Below are 19,568 nucleotides of genomic sequence, written 5' to 3' on the forward strand. Positions count from 1 at the left end.
AAAACACAACTGAACCAATCACAATTTATTTTTAAAAGAGAGGAATTAAAAACTATGTACAGGAAGAAACATGCACTAAAACTAAAACACATGGGATGATGCTCGACTTCAGGGAGAGTAGTCATACTGGTATTGGGCATGGCTCCTGTAGCCCAGCTTCTCTCCGCAGATGAGGCTCTGGATGAGCCACTCCGGGGCCACAATGGGCAGATCCAACAATATAGCCCAGTTCAGCACCGGTGGGGGACAGGAGCGGTCTGTCACCACCAGGTCAAACATGCCTTCTGCTGTATCTGCTCATGCAAAACAAGTCAAAACATGCAAAACATTGTGTGGTCAATGGCAGGAGTGATCACAAAGCACTGATTCCCAAATTTGGTTGTGGCTGAAGCCAGCGTAATCTTTTGTTCCAAATGAGTTTAAGTTCCTCTGACTTGCTAATTTACTGAAGTACAGACCACTGAAATATTCATTTAAATAAGATTCAATTAATGGCTAAATTACAGCAAATTGGTTGAAATTTGAGCACTAAAAATTATTGCCCAAGACCATGATTGGGAACCAATGTCCTGAAGGAACTAATTCCCCAAGTCAGTTGCTTAGACACCTTTAATCCTGTAAATGTAGAAGGTATTAATTTTTTCGTTACCCAATTCCATCCAAAACATCAGGAGAAACTGACGAAAAGAAGTACGTGCCAACCTGCAATATCACAGTCTGCTTTATGCTGGAATACAGAGGCAGCTCCTCCCATTCTAATCAGTTTAATCAGGAAGTCTGCAGGTTGCTCAAAAACCAAAAGAATCTTCAGCGATTGGAAGGGGCAGCAACGAGGATGCCTGTAAGGACATACCACATTGAAGACTGTATTATCCAAATGCCCATATGACCTCACCTTTTACCAAAGCAAGAAAATTATCTACTGCCTCACCACTCCACAATCCTGTCTCCTGGCCCCATGCCTGCAGGAAGCAAGTAGTTCCTGTAATTGAGCAGCTTGTTGTCATGGCAGCAGTCTCGCACCCACATGTGTGACACACAGGGTATGCCACTGGCCAGACACAGCAAGTACTTCTCAGTGCGACAGTGCTGGTCTGCAATTAGGATGCTCTGATAGGCAGCATTGCACTGTGGGGAAAAGAACTGTGAGCATTAGGTGACTGAAACAAAAAAAAAAAAAAAAAAGGGTCTGTGTGAGTGACAGTGACATGAACATAGTAGGAGCTGTGGAGTCACCTGCTCCTCACTGAAGTCCTGGAGAATGAAACCCCCTCCTGCTTCCAGCTGACTCTCTGTGTATCGCTTGTTGTAAGGTGCAGTCTGCACATACTCTGAGTGAACAAATTGGTTGGAAAAGCAGTTACCAGCTGGAGACTCGTATCCCATAAACCACTGTGCAAATGTGACTAAGAGCTCAACATTTTTTTTTCCCCCCCAAGTATTTTATGTTCCACAATGCTCTGTTGGAGGGTGAAATAGAAAATTTATTAAATGATCAACCTTTATTTAGCTGTCTACAACAATAATCATCTTTACACTAACCATTTATACAACAGGGTATTTGTACTGTCTCAATTCAGAGTAAGTGCCATGCTCAAGGGAATTACAGCAGGAGTGGAATTTGAACCCACAGCCTCCAGTCTGCAACAGCTCAACCCACTACATGCTGACAGAAATGGTGCAACAAAGTGTGACAGCTGCAGATGAAAAAAGAATCACGTTATCAGCGGGATAGAAATACTAAAATGTTACACCGAAGGACCGCTAACCCTCCTCTCCATCACTAGTCTGCTGGTTTGTCTTGCGGTCGTGCTCTGAAGAGGCAGTCAGCAGGAAAGCGTAGCCCAGGAAGAGGGTGGCACTCTGGGGAAGTGGCCCATGGGTCTCCAACAGGTCACCAGGATCAGAGGGCAAGTCTGTGCCACTCCCTGAAGTGTTGCACACATTCACACGCTGTCCTGCACAAAGATGGTAGAAGTGAGACAGAGACAAGCACCGCAAGTTCTCCAACACAGCTTCAGAAGACGGGGGGGGGGGGGGACCAGGACTGTACGAATAACATGCTGTACTCAAGCACCCAAAGTGAACTCAATGGTTGTGAACAGACACAGGGACTAGTTAAGGCTTTATGAGTGATGACCAGAAAAAGCTCCTCAGGGCAAGTGCTCACTTGGGCCACCGTTTTCACGACAGGAACGTATAAAAGTCACATACCAGTTCTGCAGAAGGAAAAGCTGAAGCTTCTGTTCAACAAAGACAACCACTGAAGAAAAAGTACTTTTATTGTACTGACAAGCTTTCCTAAATTTGAGTTGTCTGAAATGCATCAAACTTGAACTACCATTTTACAGGAAAGCGTAAACATGAGGATAGGGTCTTAGAAATAACACTGCCATTTATTTCAACAGCACCAACTAGATACAAAACAAGCCCAGTTTATTCCAACAGCAATATTTTAGATAAGTATAAATACAATATGAAACCAGTTAAAAGGCTTAAAAGACTAAATTTAAAAGGATTATATAAAAACATAAAAACAAAACATTTAAAAAGATTAAAGTCATGCACATTCAGTGTGCTGAGAGTCCACCGATAAAGCATTAAAAGACTGTCTTGGGACAGTAAGTGGGGGGGTGGCACGGGGTACATTTAATCGTGTCCGTCTTCTCTGGGTGGGTTGTCCATACCCGTTCTGGGACCGGCAGACTTGCGCCCCCTTTTGGCAGGTGTCCTGTCCTCCTCGGCAGGGGTGACGGACTTTCTCTTCCCAGACGGCCCAGGGGTTCTTGGGCTGTCACCGGAGCTCCGAGTTGGGGTTCCCACGCCCCCAGAGTTCCCCCGCCGTTTCCGCTTGCCTTCCACCAGATTGTCTATGACAAAGAAATTAAGATCACTGCAAATCGCACCCAGGTTCGATAGCTCAGATTTTATTACGTGCAAAAAGATTGTCTGTGACCTGAAATGTTTCCCTATCTTCTAAAGCAAGCAATCCCTAACTGAAGAATACAGATGATCACACGGTCTCACCGAGGCTGATGTCAGACGCCTTGGTGAGCGGGGTGGTAGGTTCATAAGGTCCCAGGCCATACTGCTCCCTCAGACGGTTGCCTTGCTCCATAGACAGGATGACAGCCATGCGCCCGTACCACTTCCGCTGACCGTCCTTCTCCACGCAGTAGAAGAAATCTGAACCTTCGGTCTTGTATCCTTTCACCACACCTTTCGACACATAAGAAACAGTACGCTTAATGAAAAAGGGAATCTCCTTTGTCCTCTGTTAATGTTTAATATACTACAAGATCATGATACAGAGAAGCTCTGCAGAAGGATCTGAATTACGTGTACACCCCGTTTCAGCATTTTGAACTCAAATATACACAAGCAGTGATCAGACATGATCAGACATTCATTTCAAATAGCATAAACATCATTATGTTTTAGAGTGCACTAATGAGCACATACCATTTGCACCCAAAATCTGAAAAACCTTGTGACTAACAGTACAGAACCACCATCTACCACAATAATGAGCCTTAAAGTGAAAAAGTTTTAAAGAATGTCCCAAAAAGCTAAGCCTTACCCATCATATAATTCTGCTGAAAGGCAGTATCATTACGAATGGCTGTGCGAATTACTATTCATTTATCGTAAACAGTACTTTATAAAATAGCTCAGCATAGACAGATTTTGAGCGTTAAGAATGATCACGGTAGAACTGCATCATTAGTGCAATAATTTTATATAATGTATTCAAAACCAGCTTCTCAAAGTGCTCGACAATACAGAAGATACATAACTCTTCAAGGGTCAACTTAAAGAAATGTGCAACACACGTCAGCATTAAAAATAAAAAAAAAAAAAAAGCATCTGAAAAATTAAAAAGGAATATGTAAACTCCACACAGACTAAGCCGGGACCCGTGAGGCACCAGTGCTAAAGAAAAAAAGATTAAGATAAATGAAGACATTGAAAGTAGCAAATGGGGAAAAAAACGGAGCGCACACACATTAAAGTTATACAGATATGTGGGTCTTAAGCCTGAATTTAAAGGTGTCTAGACATGATCGTTCCTAAATCTTCACATATTTCATAAAACTCGACGCCCCGGGTTCATACCCGTGCTGAAGTACTCGTCTTCGGACAGAGCCGTAACCTCCGTTTCCAGGGGAATGGGGTCGCACAAGAGGATGTCCTTCCCCGGCACATCGCACTCGTAGCGGTCGTCAAAGAGCAGGCGGAAGCGGCCCGCCCCGGAGTCACGGGTGATGCAACCAGAGTAGAAGTAGCCATTGGAGGACCACTTGGCAACGACACGCAGACCCACGAAGCTGTTGGAGCCCCCGCTGGTGTTGGACACCGCCTCTGGGGAGTCGGGGGCATCGGCCAGGCTCTCCGCCACACGGGGACACGCCCTGCTGTTGGGCTCCTCCTCCGAGGAAGAAATGGGGGCTCGACCACTGTCTCTTGGCTGATTCCCAGTACCCCTAAGTAGAGAGAGGCGCGAACTACGTATTCAATGCAGGAATTAATCACAAAGTACACATTAGATTTCGACACTCAACCTTACGGAGTTATATTAGGAATCAGGCATGCTGGGATTGAGCACCTCAAAAAGCAAATACTCTGCTTTATTTTGACATCTGAAATGAAGTTTCAAAAAAAATGCAGAGAAGACGTCAGTGCAAAGCAGCACACCGCAGGGCCCACGGGGACTCGATAGGCGGCGGCGGCGGCTGGGCCGGGGCCGGGGCCAGGCGCGTGGATGCCAGGGAGTTGCTCTTGCAGCCAATCCCGAGTGGCCTCACCTGGCGAAGGGGCTGCGGGAGGGGGGCCTGCCGCGACGGCCCCTTCCACGCGGTGTTAGTGGGGCTCTGCCTCTGTCTTCCATCCACTCTGACCCCCCTGGCCCACAGTGGGCCCTCTGCTGCTGTCCACTCGCCTTCCGGGGGCTGAGGAGACAGACGAAGAGCGGTCTGTGGGCTGGGGGGGCAGCAGCAGAGGGGGAAGGCAAAGGGCCTTACGCCAGGGGCCAGCGAGGGATTCCAGACGCTTCCTAGTCTGGCTGCGTGTCGGGGGTGTCGGCGAGTTGCAGAGGCTGACAAATCTCATACGCTACTCTCGAAGTCTTCCGCAGATCGCAAACAAACAATCTAGTCCGAGAAACCAAAAGCTACGGTTTCTCGACACCGTAACCGTAAAGTAATTCTGGTGTAAATTACTTCATTTGAAGTTGTACACAAAAATGAGTTGAAATGCCTTTAAGCAGAAACACTATGGGAAAAATGGAAGTGGGACTAACAACGCGAGGACCCTCGACTCATTCTATACAGGGAAATATACCGCCGTGTGTAAACCTGGAAGAATTTCATTTACACAGAGGATAAGAGAATCACCTGGCAGATTTGCCCCCGCGACTGACAGGAATGATGAAGTCGGCATGTTTCGCAGGACCGCCCCCCGTGCTGCTGGTTCCACTGGAGCTGTGCTGCAGGCTGGAGGTCTTGGACGAGAAGGAACTGACATCCGCTAGGTCTCCGGAGGTCAGGGAGCTCCCGGTGCGCGATGGGGAGATGTCGTTCTCCATCACGCGGCAGTCCACGACTGGTTCCTCGCACTCCTGCGGGACCGCAGACGTGACACGGGTGAAGGAGGTAGCCCGCAACGACGGTCCTCAGACACGCAGACCGTTGTTTCCAGGCACCGCCTCGGCACTCGGCCCCATCTCCCACCTCCGTGACTTTACGATCCACTTCTCGGCCATTTTCGTAATACACGTCCGTGATGATGCGCGTGACGGTGGTGCGGACCTCGCGGATGGTTCGCACGTGTCTGTGCAGGGCCTGCCCGTGGGGGGAGTGCAAGGGGGGCATCTCCAGGTCTCCCTTGACGAACACATCGGATACATTGGCTCCAACACAAAGAGTCAGCCCCTCCGCTCCATCTCCCACTATCAGTCGGTCCCCATCAGAGTTGAGCAATACCGGCCCTTACCTGCGCCATAGGGAAGTGCGGCTCGTGGGCCTCGAAGCTGGTCTGCTGGGACACCGCCCTCTGGCGAAGCTGCAGCAAGGGGCGCGAGAGTTTCCCGTTATTGTCGACTTGGGCCAAAGTGAGACGGACTAACGAGCGAGGGACACGCCCCGGTGCATCCTTCTTACTTTGCTGGGAAGGCTGGGTGAGGCGTGGGTGTCAAAGCTGGTCTGCTGGGACACGGCTCTCTGTCTGCGAGGCGTGCCGGGAGCAGGCGTCGCTCCCTCCTCGGGCCCCGGTTGGCCAGCAGGGCCGTCGGCACGGCTCGCGCCCACGGTTCCGGCAGGAGGCTCTTCCTCCCCGCCCAGGTGAGGCGATGCCCTCTCTGGCCCAGAGCTGCCACCTGGGCTTGCTGGCATTGAGCCCTCCTGCCCAGACCTGGGGGACAGCTCCTCTGACTGGCTGGTCTCGAAGACAGCATTGCTCCTGGGCAAGTTCCTCAACCTCTGCGTCAGGGGACCTGGACCAGCTCTTTCGCCATCACTCACCTGAGAGGAGGGCAAGTTGAAAAGGCCTCCCCTGTAGGAGAATGGGCAAGGTACCTGCTTACAGATCACATACTGTACTTTGCAGCTTAATGAACAACCGGCTGCCCGTCTGCTGACTCAACTGCTGGCAGGAACATGAATCACTTCACCTTGCTAGAGGTGTGAAAGTCAGCAGCTGGACTCCTGACACGTGGAGCGAGAGAGAGAGAACTAGGGCTCCGAGAACCTTGACAATGACCTTGCAGTGACTTTGCAGCACGCTGCCTCCCATCTTCTCTGGGGAATGCTTACTGGCACCCAAAATAGCTGCCTCATCTTCTCCTCTCGATCCATCACTCACAAGTAGGTCAGACGTGGGCACGGCTACCAGCGAGCCGCGGTGGAGCAAGCGGGGCACGCCAGGACCTACTTAAATCTTTCTAAAGATACAGCGCACCAGGGGAGGTCTATATTTTTCTCACATCCACTACTAGCAAGGTTACGGCAGCACAGGGAATTTAAAACGGGGAAAAAGTGATGCAATTCCGATGCACTCTGATTTACAGTAGCTCTCGAGGTTAAGGGGTTATACGATCCACTCGCCTAATGTACCTTCTCTTGGTCTCAAAGATAAAAGGCATTTTTCACATTTGAAGCGAATGCAGTTTTCTGGTGGAAACGCATATCAAACGTCTAAATGCCGCGAGGAATCCTAGCGTGGCGGTGCCGTTAGGACGTGTACGAGTTAGACGGCGCGCTGCGAAGCCTGGAATGGAACGACGCAGCCAGCAGAGGGCGCTACGGCTCTGAGGACCCGGACTCGGTAACAATTTGCAGCGTCATTGTCAAATGAGATCATGCACACTGTGCAGTGAAGGAGAGCGTGGGGGTTTACCTAGTAGGAGTGCTGGGCTTGTTGGCTTGGGCCTTCTCCTGCACCTCCTCCTCCCTGCGTACCTCACACACTCGGCTGAACACCGAAGGCACACTCATGGGACTGCGAGGGAAGACACCGAGGTCAGCACTCTACTACTACCTAGTGACAACCTGACCGTCTTCGTGAATTCAGAGAAATTTCCAGGCAAAGCATTTTAGAATGCAGCCTTTATATAATATTATATTTTAATTAAGACGATTTCCACTGAAAGCTGCTTGATTCTAAGGTCTTAGTTGTTTGCGTGAACTTGATTACGTGCAACATATCAGAGGCTGTGGGATGAAAAGTGCCCACCAGTAATTTAAATGTTAAATCATCCGCAGAGCAACACTGATTCAGCAGCTGAAATGAGTGACCAAACTGAAATAAGAGCCTATATAAATAAGCAGCCTTGCATAGCAACGACAATGGGTTACCTGGTTACGGCCTTGACAACAGTGGTAACCTTGGCAACAGAGCCTTCATCGTCGAATAGTGCTGGTTCTGGAGAGAAAAATTAAACACAAGCAGTTTGTCAAACGGCGAACGGCCGCTAATGGTAAAAGGACGAATTATTAATGACCGTGATGGGTTACATTTCAGCAACAACACAAAATGCCCAAGAGGGGACATCAGAATTATCGGGTTTTGGGCATGTAAAAAAAAAATGTATTCGTTGATGGGGCAGGTGGAGTATTTGTTACGAAAAATAAATGGACAGTGAAAAAGCCAAAATTAAGAACAATCAAATGTACTGAAGTGATAAAAATTTGCTATGTGAACCCCCCCCACCTCCCCCAAACAAAAGCAAGCCTTACTTTGCAGACTGAAATGCTCAGACACCGAACTACTCTCCTCAACTGGGGTGACCAGTTTCATCCTCAAACTCAGCTTCCCATCATGCTCCGAGGCTTTTTCGTGAGCGGTTTTATTCTCCTCCCTGCTCTCCTCCACCGTGATGTCGCTGGCCGCCATGGTGGTCTCCTCAGCCGATCTCTCTGAAAATGAGGTCATTTCTGCATGAAAAAAAATACAAACTGTTAGAAACCCTAAAACCAAGAGTACTAGGCGTTTAAGACGAAAGCGTGCGGCGTTTACCAATGGGTGTACTGTGTCTCGGCGTTTTCTTTAACTGGCTCAGCAAGGGAGGTGTGACATTGGCCACCGGTCGAATCACCTCCCCTTCTTTCGGAAGGGTGAAGTGAAACGGCACTTCTGCAGGAGACACATTGGAAAACACGTAGAGTAAGTCACTCCGAAAAGGAGATCGAGGAACTTATGCAAATACGAGCGCCATTCCCAGAGGACACTCGCAAACACGCACCTCCGGAACTATTGCTCGGGCTCCTGTACCCAGAATTCTCCTCTGCTCCTCTGTCAGCATTCTTGGCGCACGGGGGCGTTGCCTTCTCAGACTGCCAAACGCCATCAGCGGCCGGGTTCGAGGCCTTGGGCCGCGGTTCCGTACCGTTCCGAGAAGACGCGGCCTTCTCCGCCGGGCTTTCTGCCAGAGACGTTGGCTTCTGCGGATCCTCCGCAGGAACCATGGGAACACCGTGCATGGGGACAGACAAGTCTGCCGAGCGTGAAGCGGTAGCCTTGTCCGACTGTGGCTGCGAGTCCCTCTCGCTCTCCTCCACAACAATCGCGCCGCTGCCCTCGTCCTCCTCCTCCTCCTCGGCAGGAGCCGGTTCCTCTTGGGCCGCGGCCACGGTCTCCTTCAGGACGCCTTGCTCCTGAGGCAAAGGCGAGTCATCCTCTTCCATAGGTTCCGGGGACAGCATCTGGCTCTGAGAGAGGGAAAGGCAAAGCCCGGGCTGCTCGGCTTCCGACGTCCCCTCCGGTTTCGCCTCCTCGTCCATCTTCTCTTCGTCCGCCACGCCTTCATTTTCAGGCCCACGAAAGGCAGCGAGAGGAGACGCCTCAGCTTCAGACCCCGAGACTTCACGGACGTCTGGACTCCTGGAGCGGGCCTCCATCACCACATCCTTAACGCCGTCTTCCCGCAGTCCGACCTCCTCTTCCTTAAGGATGGACCGAGACTGAGACTGCGAAGCCAAGCTGGCCTGAGCCTCCCGTGCGGTTTGCGGGGGGCCGCATTTCAAAGCATCGTTCGCCGTCAAGCCGACAGCTTCAAGCTTTTGCTGGGAGTTCGTGACATTCGGCGCGCAGCCCGCGTCCCGTTTCTGTGATGCGCGACTATCCGTCAAGTCGATACCTTGTGCGGCGGACACTACATCCGTGGCCGGAACAGCCGGTCTGATAAGGCCTGACTCCAAGTCTGGTTTAGTGTCATTTGTGGCATTTAATTCAATACTGTCACACCTACTGCTAGAGCTTATCAAGTCAGGCACCTGGGAAACTTTTGGTGAGTCAGCACTGTTTTTCAGCCCTTCCTGGAAATCACCCGTATCCTTCTGTTGATTACGCGGCCCAAGGACAAGCTTACTGGAAGCTGTGCCAACAGCCTCCCCAAACTCTTCTATCTGGGTGGCCTGACTGTCCTCCTGCTCCCCCTCCTCCTCCTCCTCCAGCTCACGTGCCTGCTGAGCGACAGCAGTGGTCTCGCTGATCGTGGAGAGCTCTAAGCGGAAGGACTCCACCGTCACGCTGGGGTGTGACTGGGCTGAGAGGGAGGCTTCGTGCTCCGTGGCGGGTTCTACCCCTCGTCTTTCCGATGGGTCTTTCTTCATTAGCGGGTCTGGCCCCGTGCTACCGCCCCCTCCTTCCTGACTCTGGGTCGGAACAAATATATCCTATAAAATAAACAAACTCAACTTAAAATTTATCTGGAAAACTCCTTCACTCTCTATTCTCCTCAGTCAGGAACTTACATGGGAGAAGTCGGGCTGCGACGGCAGAGGGAGAGTCTTCTCCAGAACGAAACCTGGAGAATTGCGGGACACTGGAGTGGATGCAGTGGGAGGCAGCTTAGGATCCGACTGAGAAGGCGCGTGATCCATCTCCATGGGCTCTTCCTCTCTGCGGGACGGATGTTCGGGCTCTTCGGGAGGAACGGACGTATCCATGGGTTCCTCAACAGCTTGAGAATCACAAAAACGGCAAAGGCATTCAGCATGAGGTGCACCGACAATCTGCGTACAGCACCAGCGAGAAGAACGCTTGCTGGAGACGTGGTCTTTTCCCCCACAAGTCTCGGCAGGGAATGAGCCGACACGCCATTCGCGCTATTCTGCCACGATTCCCAGAGACGTACGACACTTGTTCTGTCCCGCTTGTCTACTTCTACTTTGTCCCATGCAAGTACCGCCCAGGTCGCCCGGGCGGACTCGCACTTTTGCCCGGTTCTGCACTTCTCCGACTTAAATTACCTTCGTGTGCTTGCACCATGGGAGAGTTGGGCACAATGAGAGGCGTTTGGCTTAACCGTTCCTGAGTGGGAGCCACAAATTCAAGAGAGTTCCTGCAGGAAAGGACAAGGACAAGGACAAAGCTGTGCATTTTTGATCCCGGCACACGTCTACATTACAACACTTTGCATTTTTTCGTAAGCCGCGAGCTGAAGGTGAGGCTTTCCCCTCTCTTACTGGGAGAGGCTTTCCTGCACCAGGGTCCCCTGGCCGGAGAGATGCAGAAGATGCAAGGTGTTTGCAGGGGTTGACGTGGGCAGTCGCAGGCTTTCTGCTTCAGGAACCGTGCTGTCCACCCCCCCAGTGTCTGGTGGGCCCCGTAGGTAAGAGACAGGAAATTAGATAGTAGTGAAGAGCAGGGAGTCGAGGACACACAAAAAAAAAAAAAAGGAAAAAAACTTAAGGCCATCCGTTCTTTCCATCTGTGGAAAATTCAGATGAAGGAGAGCAGGAGCCAAGAAGCACATACCACTTCTCCCTTCCTCAAAAAGGTCGTCCTGGGAGGATGGCACCTCACCGTCATTCCCTCCCTCCTCTGCCTCTAAGGCTTGGGCATGCAGAAGATTCTGGATGCTCCTCTCCTTCCTCTCCAGGCACGTGGGCTCAGGTGGACAGCTGGAACTCACCTCTGACCTGGAAGCGGAGGAGGGACGGCTTCACGAACGCGTCGACGAGGGAGCGCTTCCCCCCGAAAACGGCGTCACCGGGCGAACCCTCCCAAGGCGGTTACCTTCTAGATGCGCTGTTCCGGCTGTCTGGTTTCTGGCCTTCGGCTTTACTCTCCTCTGCACCTTAACGAAAAATCCCATCAGCAATTATCGGACCACGAACATCCATATTTATTACGACAGCCATGCTGATGTTGCACATTCCTCTGAAAGCATACCTTGCTTAGCACACCCCCGACTTTCGCCGTCTGCCCGACCCGCTGCAGCGGGCTCCTCTCCCTGGCCTTCTCGACCGCCGTCTATCTCCCCTCTCAAACCCTGACTCTCCGACAGCGCCAAGAATCCAAACTGCGAAGTCCTCCCTGCACGCATGTCAACATTTAATCCTCCGAAATACATCTTTACCCTTAACGAACGTCGAAGGCATGGAAGAAAACTATTCACGCTGCCTTTTGCTCACATTTTTACTTCTAAGGTGTTCTCTAGATTGACGCCGTGTGGACAGCTATACAGTAAAACTGACTGCAGCAAAGGAGAGGCTGCACATAAACTTCCAAGGGGGGGGATCGGACGCAATCTTACAACCACCTTCCGACTGGACACACGGCGTGGTGGAGTCGGCCCCAGCATCCATCTCCATCCCTTCACCGGAGCGCTTTCTGTTGGAAGGTGGCAGATCCCTGGAAGAAAGGCAAACCATATCCGACCCTTTCAAGCTGAAGATGGAGAACACAGTCAGTAGGTGCACTCCTATAACCTCGTCTCCAGCCAAGAGCTTTTCCAGTAATTCAATTACGTCGCTGTGTTCTGAAGCTGCAAGTTGTTTGTTGGCACTGAAAAATGTGACCACACTTCACCGCACAGGAATTATTTCTCCTTCCTAATTCAAGAAGCTCTTTCTGTGGCTATGTGGTCCGAATGCTTATTCTATTACCGGAAGCCCCTTTCGAACGCATCATAACCAAGAAAACCATATACGATTACACCATCAGACATCTAGTGTTGTCAGTCAATCAAAAATCCTAGTGAGGACATTTCCAGCATTAGGTTCAGATCTAATGTCTTCCAGGCATTCGGTCATTCGAAAAATAATCCGCATTAAGGATCCGTTACATTTCTCGGGAGTGTACGCGATTGTATGCTGACCTCTTTAAATTAGCGGGGGGGCATACATCAAAAACCTGACTGTCCTCTTGAACTGCGCAAGGGGAATCCAAGGAGGCTGGAAAGAAAGCAACGATTCCCTCAACATTTCGGAGAACACAAGCGTTTCGCAAACAGTGAAAATGCGAGCCATCAAAGGAGTACATCCCCAACCTGGGCTTGGATGCTTGTTACTCTGGGCTGCAGCTGTTTGACTCTCGGTCTGCGAGCACCTGCTACCAGCTGGTGATGATATCAGCTCCTGGTGTCAACAAAATGAAAGGCCTTGAAAACTACTAACATCTCTCACACACACATACTTCTTGTTTCAACATCGCTAGATACTGGGTTCTCATGTTTTGATTGCGTTTGTACTTTTAAAAAAAAAAAAAAAAAAAAAAAAAAAAAGTATATCACCCCCCCCCCCATTTATTTCTAATTGAACTTTCATGAATATTTTCAAAAAAATTGTTGCAGAATGATGTCATCTGCATTTCTGCATTGAATCATTAGCTGGGGGTAAGGAGCACTCAAAGAAAGGATTATGGGATGGTCTGCATTCCACTCACTCCTGGTGTTTACAGCTTTTACCTGGTGTGTGTGTGCTGGAGATGAACAAGATCCCAACATTTCATATATTTATTGAATAAGTCAATCAACGATTGGCATTAAATATGTCACTATAGACATTATGTATTTCTACTTTAGTTTTAATTTTTTTTGGAGCGTAAAGTTCATTAAATGTTCTTACTGTATTTATTTATATCTGAGACTTTTACAGAATTTATCCAGCCAATAAATTGCCCCAATTATAATGCTTTTATTGACTGCTTCCTTTATTGTCTGTACAAAATTAATAAAAGAAAATAAAATCCTGCAGTAGACTGCAGTTCCATCCATGCTGTTCCCTCGTGTCCCCTATTTGCAGTATGCAGTAGGCTTTGGAACACAGCAACCCTGCATAGGACCAGTAACCGATGAATAAGGATTAAACAAGTCTTTCGGTGAATTTTAAGTTCATTTTCATATTATCCGAGCTTTTTTACAAATTACAGAACTAGCCTGTGAATAAATTAAGAGATGTGTGTATTAAGGTTTTACTGATTGTGACATAGTGGTTGGAATTATGAACAGACTTCTTGCCCCAATTGTATCACTAAGCCAATTAAAGTAAATTCAAGTAAATTCATTATGAACCATGTCTGCTGTAAAAGTCCCAGTGCAGGAAAATGTATGCAAAAACAAGCATGTCTGAGAAAAACAGCATGGGCATTATATAAAAGGCTGCTCCGGTCCCATCAGTCTTCTCACCAGAACAGGGCTAGGGGAGGTGGGCTGCAAACTGGACAGGCGGCGGGCCAACAGGGCACAATAGCTGCTCTCAGGATCCTCCTCTAGGGCGGCGCTATCTGGCTGGGAGTCCTCTACAATCAAACATGGGTTTTCTATTTGGGAGAGGTCAGGCTCCAGGTCACTTCCTCCAGGGTCCATGAGGATGAGACACACGCTGGGAGCAGAACTGACCGCTGTGAGGGAACAGAACCACAGAAATGCTGCACTGTCATTGGCAGAGGCAATGATTTAAAAACAAACAAGCTTTAAATGATGTGGCCTTTTAAGCGAGACCTTGCCGAAGGCATCGTTCATTGCAACTTCAGTCATTTGTCTCTAGCGTCACCATTCCTGCACCCTATATAATACCCAATAAGATGTTTAAGAGGTTATATGAGGACATTTCAGAAAGAGTACGGCACACTTTTACATTTATTAGCACATATTTTTATTAAAAGCAACTTAAATAGTATGTAATATTTAGTTGACATCCGTTTCATGTAAAGCAGTGCAACACACTCACACAATGGACAATGTAGAGCGAGTCGTTCAACTGAAACATGTCTTTTGACTGTGGGAGGAAACCGGAGCACCCAGAAGAAATCGAAGCGAACAAGGGAATAGTTTGAGCAGTGATCAAACCCACGTCCTCTTGCACCGTCCACACCTAGGTGTATCATTTTGTTTGTCAGGGGTTACAGGGTCCAACCAAACTAATGATTCCCCATTTATACAGCAACATGTTCTTACTGTATCAGTTGAGGCCAAGTACCTAGAACAGGTAGAGGATCTGAACCTAGAATCTTCACACTACAAGGCAATATCCTTAACTGCTACATTTCCCACCACCCCACTACGTACATTTGTACCTATACAGCACGTTTGAAATAAACAGCAGGTATACTTTATTTTGAGTGATTGTCTTGCATGCGTTGACATATTTGCACTTCTATTTCGTACCTTTTAAAGACGTGAAATATAACAAGGCAGCAAAATTACCAAAAAGCCCAGGATAAAGTCCATTAAGATGCTGACAAATGTTGCAATATTCACATACTTTTGTAGAAAGAACGACAAAAAGTCAACTTTTATAATTGTGTTGCACGAGCCAAATGGTTCTGTGAAATAACACACCCTTCTACCAAAATTGAACGAAAACACACACACACACACACACACACACACACACACACACCGAGCAGAGCTGCAGCAAACCGGAGCCTAACCCGGCAACACGGGGCATAAGGCTGGAGAAGGAGGGGACACACCCCGGACGGGACGCCAGTCCATCACAAGGCACCCCAAGCGGGACTCAAACCCCAGACCCACTGGAGAGCAGCCAAATCCGCTGCACCACCACCCCCCCCGCCCCCCAAAATTAAACTACTCCACGTAAAGTTTAGAACACAGCTTAATTATTTCTGTACTGCATTTTGACATGTATGTTACAGCTAGTCTGAACTGGGGGAGGGGATCACAACTAAACTACCAACATGTCATTCCTCCCACCCAGAACAACTCTTGTAAACTACTCCTCGGCTACAAAAAACTACCTCTCTACATGCACTCACAGCATGAGTTCGTCATCAGGTTCTTACACTGTCCGCTTGTAACAATGTACTTTCCAGGCAGGGCCACCAGGGGGCACAGTGGTTAAGGCAGTTCCCAGTTACAGTCCATTCCTGATCTGGTAACCAGTAAATAATGGTTACGCAACACTGTACACACCTTGGGCAAATGAGTCAGCCGAAAAAATAACAACAATAACAACAACACATGGATACCTCATTTATATACTTCTACTAGTATCCGTCAGTACTGTAGGTCAGTACCGCCAGGCCTTGATCACTAGAGCTACTTACTGCAGGAGTTATTATTGATAAACGTGAGGAATCTGAACCGGCACTAAAACACAACAAAATGAACAACAGTAAGTTCATTCTTTTTTAAACTTGTAACGATGAGGACACAATAATAATCCACAACCCAGGTCCGTAAGTTACGCAGAGCACATCGTGTATACCAACAACACCAAGTAAGGCCAAGCACAAGATCACGATGTGATCTGGGGTAAACAAACACTTAAAAAGTTGTTCAACTTCTACTTTCCACCTTTTTAATCTCATACGTGCCGGGAGAGAAAGTAAAGAGTAAAAATTTAAGGATATACATATACAAACAAAGCAAAGAGGGAAAAAAAAAGCAGAAGCCCCATGATCCAGCTAGTAAAGGAAGACATGAAAGAAAAGCGAATGAAGGAAGCAAATCGTTCTATTCATTGTAGCACGACTTCACCGCACTTTCATCTTTCACCAAATGAACACAAGTCTCAACCGTCGCCGCGTCCGATCAATCGATCGATCGCTCGGCAGACGCACGAACGAGCACCTCGCGACTTTTATCATGTTTGCTAACACGGCACAGCGCTACAAAACACAACAAACAATAGTTTAACGGCTGAAATTAAAACATTAAAACGCATACCCAATCCGTGCCATAAAGAAAATGCGCGTCAACAGCCGATCACCGCACCTCTTTCTCCACGCACGCAGCGCCAGTTTCCATTTTACTCTTTCTTTATCTTCGCGGCACACGCGTCTTTTGCGTCTATCTACGATTGGTCCAGAGCCGCGAAACGGTATACGTCACTGAAACTTCCTTGCAATTTGATTGGCTGAAGGGCGAACTCGCAACAGTGATTGGCCTAGAGCAAAACCACTTACCACCGGGGGCGCCGCAGCATATTTCACGCCTAACAAGCCTGCCTACTTCATGTGGAACAATGGAGGAAGCCCTTTCTTCCCTGTGAATTAAAATTACTGCTACGTGCGAGACTAGTCTTGGTTTTATTTCAAATTCAAGTGGGGCTGCTTTTCATTTTTTTTCCTGACAAATTACTTAACCAAATATTTGCCCTGCTTCTGAAAAATTGCTTATCTGACAGCAAAATAACTGGAGGTGATTTTTAAGTTAGAGCAGTGTGTCCAAAAGAATAAAAATGACAGTAAATACCAAAAAAATCTGCAAGCTATGACATCACCAAGACAACTAATTTTGGAAGAATTAGGTATACAAGGTGAACATAAAAACACTAGGCTCATGACGGACTGGAGGGGTTGATCAAGGTGGTCTCAGTAAATGTATTAGAACCATGAAATTCAGTTGATTCTCCCTGGACAACGTCTGAACCAATATACTATTAGGTACGTCCATATGTTACTATGGCAACACATCTTGGAGCCACTCAGTTCTCACACATGCTCAGTACAAAAGGCACATATAATTAAACCACAGAGATAAAAATGATAATGCTGCAGTTATCACAATGAAGAAATAATGTTCTTTGAAATCCACAAATGTTTCTTTTGAGCTCTAGAGAAATGAAAATTATTCCCAGGGTCAAATGCACAATAATTTTCAGGTGAATACTGGCATATTACACAAATCCGTATTTACAATTTTAATAACACATTTCAATATTCGCAATAATCTAATCTGTGTTTTTACCACAAATGCAACCAGTGCATTAAAAAGTAACACTAACCCATTTCCCTTTTATTTGCTGAGTATCACATTTATGAACACCGTCATTGAAAAGACTAGTATTGACATAAAACTTAGATCTATTTAGTCAGGAAGAATATATTAATTCTTTAGAGATATTTGAAGTGTAATTTTGCAAAGAAAAATGATTAATAAAGAGATTTTTTCTAAATAAAATGTATAGAATTCTGTTGAAAAACAAGCAAGCATACCCCAATCCTCAATCCATCAATACCATAAAGCCAAAAAAATGTTTTCCACTGAAGCAACTACAGTAAAGTTGCTGCAAGTGCACTGAATAGAAATAGAGTAACTGCCCCTGTTTTGAGTTGAGCTGATTTTTAGGAGGATACATGAGAGTTATGATGCTACTGCAGATGTGGTCACCGGGATTTGCACAGATAGGCTTTTTTTTCTAATTATTACGTATGTTTTTGTAGAGGTTTGAAGGCATAGAGCCTAGAAGCTCTGCAGTGACACCGTACAGTCACACTTCATCACTGATTTATCCTCCAGTGACCGAGACGAGGCGTGGGCGAGGTAACACTGGGTCGCCACCTCTCTTCTCCAGCCCCCAACCCTTGAGGAAAATATCAAAGTTCGTGTCAATGTGCTGTAGGCTCACACCTGCTCGGTTGCCCAGGATCTCCTACCTACACCATGATGTCCATGTTTACATCCCTGAACTACACTGTGACTGTACACCCTGAGAAAACTGCAGGGGGGGGGGGGTGACAGGGTTGAAAGAAAACAACACAAACCATTAGTGAAGAGGACATGATGAAGAATGAACTGTGCTCCTCAAGAGCATCATCTGCGATTCGCTTTTGCGGACACTTCGCGTTCCAGCGTTTCCCGTCACTGTGTTACGAGCGTAATGACGGTACAATGTTAGAAACGTGTGATCCGGCACATGTGCACCCCACAATCCCCACGAAGGTGCGCCGAGGAGGGTCCTGAGAAGAAGAAGCGGACACTCCGGACCCGTGACATCCCGCACCGCAGCGCATCTGTGTGTCTGGCAACCGGAGCGGCGATTGCGCAGCGCCAAGTGAGCAACGAGCACCTTTACGAGAAACCAACTCGCCCTTGAACACGAGTCTTGATCGTTACGTGCAAACAAATGAAAGAAAATCATTTCAAATCGCCACGTACCACCATCATACCCGACTGCTTACCTTGCTGAACGTGGACCGCAAGTCGCTCCGTTCGCGGGTGGTATTTTAATTAAAATATGTGATTTATTTGTGCTTCCAAGCTGTAACTGCTTAACAGCGGTGACTTCAGTTTGTGTGTGTGTGTGTGTGTGTGTGTGTGCCCGGCTCTCTCTCCCTCCTGGATACACTTGGGTGTGGGATCCACGAGTGCCACTTAAAGATGCAATGGCATCTTTTTTCATGATCGTGCGTGAGAGCGCCGATGCCGCGTTCACAGTAAATCTGTGCATCGCTTTTCTCTTTCACTTCTCTCTGAGGGACAGCCAACGATGGACTGTAAACTTGACAAAGGGTTCCGGACTGGACCTGGATTTGCTGGACCCGCGGGTTAGCCCGTCCGGATCTTTTCGCTTTTTCCACTTCGCAAAACAAAAATACACGTCATTTCTCCCATCATCTGTCCCATTTTACACCCCACTTGGAGACCATTCAAAACCAAGGTTAAATTCATAGGAACCATACAGAGAGGAATATAGAGGAAGTCTGCATTCATACTGTATATATGCATCATTCTGATGAGAAAACAGAAACATCTGGGCCCACTGTTCCTGTTTCATAACTAACTTTACAATGTTAAATAGCATTACTTCAATAACAGGGTGACTTGTTTACATGCTGCTTCATTCTGGAAATAAAACATTATTTAGTTTATGCAGCACAATTTATGAGCATATCAGATAACCTAATCACCATGCAAAAAAAACTGACAGATATGATCATTTGATATAATCTCCCATGTTGCTATGGTGACACAAGCATCCTTTGTTTTGCAGCCAAAGCATTTTTAGGGATTATGTATTCATGGGTTGTTTTCACCTCGCAAACTTCTTTTAAAGTTTGTTTTGACTGGAATACTCAATCAATGCATGTCTAACGCAACA

At 47.7% G+C, this 19,568-nt stretch overlaps 1 protein-coding gene across 6 annotated transcripts; it reads right to left on the minus strand.

The window, feature by feature from the left end:
• Window positions 1-10: 10 nt before the first annotated feature.
• On the minus strand, window positions 11-18,783 carry tp53bp1 (tumor protein p53 binding protein, 1). 6 transcript variants are annotated; one of them, XM_029256038.1, is made up of 29 exons: window positions 18,649-18,783; window positions 13,907-14,121; window positions 12,770-12,857; window positions 12,599-12,674; window positions 12,035-12,132; window positions 11,671-11,814; window positions 11,515-11,575; window positions 11,254-11,417; window positions 10,962-11,091; window positions 10,746-10,837; window positions 10,248-10,456; window positions 8,738-10,169; window positions 8,512-8,628; window positions 8,232-8,429; window positions 7,851-7,917; window positions 7,393-7,494; window positions 6,159-6,549; window positions 5,992-6,060; window positions 5,730-5,882; window positions 5,394-5,617; window positions 4,806-4,949; window positions 4,117-4,484; window positions 3,028-3,219; window positions 2,688-2,870; window positions 1,770-1,958; window positions 1,237-1,331; window positions 932-1,128; window positions 703-839; window positions 11-293 (listed from the first exon to the last, which is right to left on the minus strand). In XM_029256038.1, exons 2-29 carry the CDS (start codon window positions 14,084-14,086, stop codon window positions 109-111), a joined length of 5,685 nt encoding a protein of 1,894 aa, XP_029111871.1. In that variant the 5' UTR covers window positions 14,087-14,121; window positions 18,649-18,783; the 3' UTR covers window positions 11-108. The 6 variants fall into 6 exon arrangements, with proteins under 6 accessions (XP_029111871.1, XP_029111870.1, XP_029111873.1 ...); XM_029256037.1 differs by lacking the exon at window positions 18,649-18,783 and adding an exon at window positions 16,460-16,536; XM_029256040.1 differs by lacking the exon at window positions 18,649-18,783 and adding an exon at window positions 16,412-16,526 and having other exon boundaries at window positions 12,041-12,132.
• Between the last annotated feature and the right edge of the window lie 785 nt (window positions 18,784-19,568).

The sequence above is a fragment of the Scleropages formosus genome, chromosome 11 (assembly GCF_900964775.1).
Source record: "Scleropages formosus chromosome 11, fSclFor1.1, whole genome shotgun sequence".
NCBI classification, from domain to species: Eukaryota; Metazoa; Chordata; class Actinopteri; order Osteoglossiformes; family Osteoglossidae; genus Scleropages; species Scleropages formosus.

Excerpts from the sequence above, each read along its gene's own strand:
- tp53bp1 (XM_029256038.1), bottom strand. The coding sequence starts at position 14,086 with ATGGACCCTGGAGGAAGTGACCTGGAGCCTGACCTCTCCCAAATAGAA. Across the intron at positions 12,675-12,769 it reads TAACAAGCATCCAAGCCCAG|CCTCCTTGGATTCCCCTTGC; the intron begins GTTGGGGATGTA and ends CTTTCTTTCCAG. Across the intron at positions 10,457-10,745 it reads CATGGTGCAAGCACACGAAG|CTGTTGAGGAACCCATGGAT; the intron begins GTAATTTAAGTC and ends GTGATTCTCAAG.